The following is a 7852-nucleotide window of genomic DNA, read 5'->3' on the forward strand; positions in this document are numbered from 1 at the left end:
GTAGTTAAGTGGAAAGGGACCAGGCATTCCTGTCCATGCTCTTTTACACTGATCTGGCATCATAGTGGAATAGAGTGCAAAGACATTTAGATTGAGGGTATGCTATGATGCATGCACCCTGTAATTTAATGATTATTACTTATTATTCCAGTTGCCAGGTGCAGTGAGGACGACTCATAAAGCAACATTCTTTAATCAGCCAAGAAGCAGAACAGAGCAAAGTCACATTGCTGAATCTACCTTTGAACTCCAATTTTAGCAAGTTTGTCTGATTCAATCAATATACCTGTATCATATCTATTAGTTTTCTCATATCCATAAGTTATCCTCAATAACTTAACCACAAATGCTTTAACTTCAATATGGACTTTGAGTGTATTGTCAGTTAAGGGCATTGATCAATAATACAACAACATTCATTACCACAGACACACAAACGTTTTTGTTTGTTCGGCCAGTCGTTGGCAAAGCCCCCACGATATCTTAACCTTTTAGTTTGTGTGTGTTTCATGTCTCCAGGGAGTCAAGAGGAACTGATTCTCTCCTACGAGCCTGTCATTCGACAAGAGAGTAAGTACTCCTTCATTCTCCTGTGGACTCATCATGGTGGATTCTGACTTCAACGTATCTACAATCAATATGCCTCAAATGTCTTTTAATATGTAGCTATGGTTAGGCTACTGGGTACGTATCCATGAGTCAATCAATATTATTCATGTATTACAGTCAATTATGCCAGACCTGTAATAATCCTTGGACCAATGAAGGACAGAATCAACGATGATCTGATATCAGAATTCCCTGACAAATTTGGCTCCTGTGTTCCACGTAAGTACCCAACACTGTAGGAAATCCTGATTGAGTTCCAGGCATTTGAGATGGCAGCCCTCTGGTTTCTTGTTCAAGTTTAGTCAGGCTTTATTTTTTTAGTCATTTATTTATTTAGTCATTTAACAATTCTAGAACCAAGCAAGACATTGCAGAACCTGTTTTTATTTACAATTACAGTCTGTCTGAGAGGCCAGCAATACAATAAAAAACAATACAATAAATGCCAAATGTAAGAGTACAAGCATTGTATTTGTTGGAAAACAAGCAATAACATGTGTAGATACACAAGTGAAAATGTTGTCTCAGGGTGCTAAAAGCCAGAATAGTTGTGTGATGTCATGGTATGTTGATGCAGCCTCAGTGCTCAGACAATTAGGGTCATGAAAATGACTGCAATCGGGTAAGTACTGTTCTCCATTTAAACAGAAGATTAAGTACATACACAGTGGCTCTGTGTCACCAACATGCCATTTGTGTTTTGATTTTGTTTTACAGTACAGCAAACACATCCATTAATTCATTTGTGTTTTGATTTTGTTTTACAGTACAGCAAACACATCCATTAATTCATTTGTGTTTTGATTTTGTTTTACAGTACAGCAAACACATCCATTAATTCATTTGTGTTGTATTCACCCTTTTCCCTAATGTCTCACCTAACAACCTAACCTTCATATTGTTTGGGTTATTTGGGCAAAATTGTGCTGCCCTCAAATATATTCTAGCCCAATATATATTACCATGTACAGTATAGTTTTAAAATCAATCCCAATAAGCAAATGTAACCTACCACATTAATTTTTTGTGCTTTGCACCAGATTGTCAGGACACTTTTTTCAAATAATGTGGGACAGTACTACACATATCAATTTCTTTCAACACTTGCAAGACATTTGAGAATTCTTTTCTGAAGATACATCCCGATTACAAGCACAATATTGCAAGAATCCCATTCTAATTTCCAGCCTACATGTATACTGTGAATTCATCAAAAGTTTGGGAAATACTACTGACATTACAATTTGTGTAGTCTCTTTCCACAGACATTGATCTCCTCCACAGCCATACTGTAGATCTTCCTCTTTCATAGATGTTCTCTCTAGTAATCATTTTTATTTTGGTTGCCATTGTTCTGAATTTGAAGGTTTTGATTTACTTTTCCTTTTATGTCATCTTATTTTTAAAACCATATAAAGCGGCTAACAGTTCAGGGCACGAAGGTAAGTGAGCCACTTAGATGTTGGTATAATTTAAAGTAGTGTAACCAGTGTATATGTTGTTGGTAAAAAGAAGGTAGTGAAGTTCCAACCTGTTGTAGATTTAGCATTAGTGCAAGACAAATTTACTTCGAGTTTGCATCTATGCAAAGAATGTCTCGACACACAAAAACAAAGCTTAGAACAGAAAATAAATATTTACCTTTTTGTTTTCCCTTTTTTAATTTATATTCTGAAAATAACAGGTGCAAACTTTGTGCCAGTAGCCTTTCCAGTGTTCTTGCCTTTGTAGAAGCAGCTACAGTAACTATCAGCTCTATTGTAATTTTTTCTATTTGAGTGAGTCTGGTCTTGTTGAGACACAAAACCATAATGTATTGTGTCTTAACATTTCTTTGTGAATGTTTCAAAGACAGCAAGTGCTTTCTTTTTCCTCTCCCTCCTCCTCTTACACCCAAGATACCACTCGACCGAAGAGGGACTATGAGGTAGATTCGCGGGATTACCATTTTGTCATGTCCAGGGAACAGATGGAGAAGGACATCCAAGAGCACAAATTCATTGAAGCAGGCCAATACAATGACAATCTGTATGGAACCAGTGTCCAGTCAGTCAAATATGTGGCAGAGAGGGTGAGAGTCACTGTCATAGCCTTGCATCTATTCTGGATCTGTTTCTCTATATACTGTAAATATTTCTTATAGATGAGCTGAACCTTCTTATAGGGTTGACTCAACACAACAAATTAACGTTGACTCAACACATATTGTTGACACAACTTGTGTATTACCCTAAGGGCTACCATATAGGTTCCCAAGCAGTTCACTAAAATGTTCAGTGGATTGTTTATGTCAGAGACAGTGCAACGGTGACCAAATTGAATGACATGCATTTATCTCTCCTCTAACCCAGGGTAAGCACTGTATACTGGACGTATCTGGGAACGCCATCAAACGGCTACAAGTTGCACAACTCTATCCCATTGCCATCTTTATAAAGCCTAGGTCCATTGATTCATTAATGTGAGTTCTCACCTAACTGATATTCATAACATAACAGATGTATTTATTGTAGCTATGCACAAGGAATTGACTGACATAACTTGATGTACTGCATAACCCATGTTATAGAGAGTAGAGAGTCCCTCACACCAATCTTCTGTTCTCAGGGAGATGAATAAGAGGCTGACAGAAGAGCAGGCCAGGAAGACGTTTGACCGGGCCATAAAGCTAGAGCAGGAGTTTGGAGAGTTCTTCACAGGTACTAAGTAGCCTATCAATATGTTTTACTTTCTGTTGAAAATCACTCTGATTGAATTTCTTGAAGTACAAGTCAAGCTGTATACCTACTGTATATGGTTGTAGTACCTTTGATAAGCAAACTGTGCTGAAATGCCTCCTCTTGCTTTTCAGCCCTGGTTCAAGGAGACACTTTAGAGGACATTTACAACCACTGCAAAATGGTGATAGAGGAGCATTCAGGACCATACATCTGGATCCCCTCAAAGGAGAAATTATAAGAACACACCACTTTGACAGGGAGCCTGGACTGCTAGAAACTAGAAATAATTTGTAACATAATGTATGATCAATTGTATTGGCTATGGATATTGTTAATAATTATAGTGAATATTGATAACATGTTTTTGTTTTGTTATTGTTTTTGTTTTTTTCACTTTCAATATGAATGTTCCTGAATGTACACCACAAAGTGTTAGAAACTTTTTTTATTTATTGATTTTTACGTCGACACTGCGTGGAATTTCAAATTGAAAACTGAATATGGCAGATACATATGTCATCGCCACAGGAAGGAATAAGTATCCATTTCTTCTACTTCTCTCCACCCAACGGCTAGCACTCATAATGTCCTCAGAAGCTCATCTCATATTAGTAGTTGACATTTTGTGTGACTTTTGCATCTATGCACGCCCATGCCCTTGGACACAGTTCATCTATTTTATTCTATTTTTGCATTGGTTGTTTTTGTATTTATTCCATGATGCTGTGAGTCCAGAATTATTTGAAAATGTTTTATTTGAATAGGATTTCTAGTAAGATGTATTGGTTTTAGCTACTTATTTTATAAAAAGACAATTATTGTTAAGATGCTTGAGAGAACAATAAAGGGATACAACTAGGTATAGAAGATATGACACTATATTTTGCTATTTATATTGATAGAGGGCACAACACAGAACATATTTATTATGAAGATATATAACTTTGATTAAAACTCATTTAAAAAATGATTTTACTTGTTTAATATAGTGTGTTGTGGTAGATTTAGTGTTGATGGAAATGTTATTTCAGAGTAAAACTACAGGTCCCAATTCCGTTAAGGACTGGAGAAGGTAGGGATGGGCCAATTGCTGGTAGTGATGCACTGTGGTGACCAACATGTTCCCCCTAAATCTAAAGCTCTTAAACTAATGTACATGTTGCATCCTTGCATCACACTAAATGTGCATACAATTGAAAGGGATGTTCCACTGAAAATACAACCTTACATGATTTTTCCAATTACCTTGGATGTGTTTGGTTCCTTGAGTCAATTCTGGGATATGTAGTTCTCACAATGAGCTACCTGATAGCCATATTTTGTTGAGTCAGCATTGTCACCACCCATCATTAACATGTGTGAAACATTTTTGTTTTTTAACCAACTCATATTATAAAATAATAACTTGCTTCAGATTCTTGAAAAGTCACTTTATTGCAGTTCAATCCACGTTGTTATTATTCAAGTATTTTAGCGCAAAGTAACTTTTTGAAAAATGTTAAGCAGATTTGTGATTCTTTTGTAATATGAGTTGGATGGAATGTTTTATGGTGTTTTAGGCTTATTTCTATGTCTGAAGGCTCCTCAAGGTTTCACTAGATTTGCCTATTCTGGCATCATTCTGTGACGAGGCTTTTTGATGTGTTGGTCACCACTTGCCTTAAAGGGAAATGTTTTAGTTTTTTCTTTTTTCAAGACCGTAAATTTGCTCTGTCTTTGATTACCGGTAAACGCTTGATACATTTGCAACCTCTCCTTCTGCAATTTAAGGAGTGGCTGGGAATTTAGACCTGTGTGGCAGTAGAGAACAGTGGGGGCAACATCTAATAATATGCTGAAAGGGATAGTTCACCCAAGTTCAACTCATCTTTTTATGGGCACTAAGGAAGTAGCAACCAAAGATTTGGGATTGTTTATTTTTGCATTAGCATTTTTGAGGGGAAATAATTGTGATGCTCTGCTAATTCTAATCTGTTACTAAACAAACTTAATCTCAGGTTGCTGGCTCCCTAGGTCCATATACTATTCCCAAGGTATCCAGAAAATTAGATAAATGTGTCATTTTGGCACCCACGGATGTCATGTGACACTTTATAATAAAATATCTCTGCCATTGTGAAACCTATGTCCCCCTCCTTCCCTGACTTTTCCTAAATGTCTGTTTTGAACGTTAGAATTGTTACAATTTCAAAATCGTTCATAGAGAAAAATCTGGAAGCAATTTCTTGACAACTACATGTTATTGTTAGATAACACCTCAAAGTCACGTCTTGAGGCACAATTAGCAACTGCTATGTTTTCCCCAAATAGCCCATTTAAACTCTCCCTAGCTTTACCCCCATAAAAGTAGGTATATACCATGTCACCCTTTAATCCAAAAAGACAGAGGACTACAGAAGCACATTTTCTTTAAATTAGCATTGACTAGCATAACATTCCTCAAATAATTAATACATATTTATTTTTAAACTAAATTAACTATTTTAAGATATGACTTTTTAGCTCAAATCATTTTTGGTCATGTTTAATTTAAGTACCCTTTACAATGCCTTCAATTATGAACTGAAAGAGGATATTTTCATGGTAATTCATTTACTTTTGGCTCTTTTTGAACATAGTAATGATAATGATGGGTAGGACCTATGCTATTTTCAAGAAACTGCCCTTGACATGTTGACAAAAACACAATTTAAGAATGTTTTACTCAATGTGTGACCATTCTTATTTTCATTTTAGACATACGGTACTCAGCTCAATAGCTGATTCATTTTCTCAGGGTTGCAAGATAGGGCTCTGTAACAACCTAAATTGACAAAGCTAAAAATTATTTAAAAATTAAAAAACATTAAAGAAAATATAATTTCAACCTTCTGTGTAAAAGCAAAAGCATAAGCTTTCTTTTATGCACATCTACATGCTCTGTTTTGATCTCATCTGTGTTCTTGTTTCTTGTTTTGTGCTGCGTTACAGTTAAAAGGTCAAACTATTCATGGTGCGGCTACTGTGTGCACAGTACATTAATTTCCACACACACCATTGTGGTATACCATACCTTTGTAATCTGTAATCAAATCTGGCATTGAATGAGGCCTGCATTAGAATTTCACTTCTACTTTATCAATGGCGAGCAGTGTTGTACATATATTTATGCTCTCTTCAATCTCAAAGACAGCAATGCCTCCTCTCGTATTAACACCTCATTTGCCTACTTTTATGCCTACTTTTATTCATTTATTCATTTATTTTTACTCCCTCAGAAAATCTGTTTTAAAGTGTCTCTCTTTTCTTGTTCAAGTGTTTACATTCAATCAGTAACAGGGACAAAGCAGAACCATGCTTTGATTCTCGGATACACAATACAAAGCCCATTACGAGTGTCATGGTCCTTTCCATCACTTGCTTTGGGGTTACAATATGTTTCAAACTAAACACAGCACAGATGATTCAGATGACTCCCTTTGTAGATATTGTTTCTGTTCATGGTTTTTAAAAATAATTTAAAAAATGTAAAAAAATAAATAAAAGCACACACATGTGGAACTGTACATTTATCAACACTGATTTTGCTTCTTTGGAATTCCTGTTTTAATTCTTTCTTCATATTGCATTTTTTTTTCTATGAAAAAACAATGAATAAGAAGAACTTGAAAGTTGTCCTTGCATCATGATACCGTATGTACTCCTGGTTGCTTTGATTAATCACTTTAAATACATTGCTTTAGGTATACATAGAGTTAATATGCTCAGCATCCATCTTTAAAAAAAAGTGTTGATTAAAAGGTTTGGTGAGACTTTTTAATGGCCTCAGTGTCTTTGTGTGTCTATGTGTCTGTGTGTCTGTGTGTCTGTGTGTGTGTGTTTATATTTATATTACACAAGCTTATGTTTGGCTGCCAATTAAGTAAGGTGCATTAGCTATTGCTTGATTTAAATCTTAATGCTTTTTATCTGGGAGGGTGTTTTAACAGTAATAATAGGTGATCCATTTTCCTGATCAGTGTTGTACTTCTTTACATGTATGTCGTTTTAAAACTGATTTCAATATTTTACTAAAGCAAATATAAATCTGTCAAGAATGGCACATATTCAAATAAAATGATAATCTCTGGGATTTTACAACATACACAAAAAATATTTTACACTGTGTCTGAGCACATTATTATAACTGTAATATTTGTTTAAATTCCTGTCCAAATTGCTGTGATTTTTTAAATTAGGTTTTATTGACCCATGATGCATTATTAAGAGAAGATCAAAGATTGATACAGGGTAAGCTAGCCTCCAATCTTACTTTACAAGTTGATTCTAGTCTTTGTAACCCCCCTTTACTCCCCTAGAGGTTATCATTACCGTAATTGTGCATTAGTTGATGTAATTGATTGATTAGATGTTTTACAGTATTGAGTAGGGTGGGGGGTAGAGGTATTGACGTTTGAGCGGGGGGGGGGGGGTTATGTTCCGGTAACTTTTGTAGAGAGAACAGGGCGTGGCTGGGGGCCCTGATGATCTTCCCAGCCTTCATC

The 7852-nt window shown here is 35.7% G+C and overlaps 1 protein-coding gene across 5 annotated transcripts in view; it reads left to right on the forward strand.

The window, feature by feature from the left end:
- Positions 1-7113, forward strand: part of dlg2 (discs, large homolog 2) — a 177261-nt gene extending 170148 nt beyond the window's left edge. For all 5 annotated transcript variants that reach the window (XM_083665055.1, XM_083665051.1, XM_083665052.1 and 2 more), the window contains 6 exons: positions 520-570; positions 727-828; positions 2508-2680; positions 2961-3070; positions 3217-3308; positions 3461-7113. In XM_083665055.1, the coding sequence (XP_083521181.1) occupies positions 520-570; positions 727-828; positions 2508-2680; positions 2961-3070; positions 3217-3308; positions 3461-3567 (635 nt within the window). In that variant the 3' untranslated portion in view covers positions 3568-7113. The remainder of the gene's footprint in view (positions 1-519; positions 571-726; positions 829-2507; positions 2681-2960; positions 3071-3216; positions 3309-3460) is intronic.
- Positions 7114-7852: the final 739 nt, after the last annotated feature.

This window comes from Argentina silus (assembly GCF_951799395.1).
Source record: "Argentina silus genome assembly, chromosome: 2".
Classification (NCBI taxonomy): domain Eukaryota; kingdom Metazoa; phylum Chordata; class Actinopteri; order Argentiniformes; family Argentinidae; genus Argentina; species Argentina silus.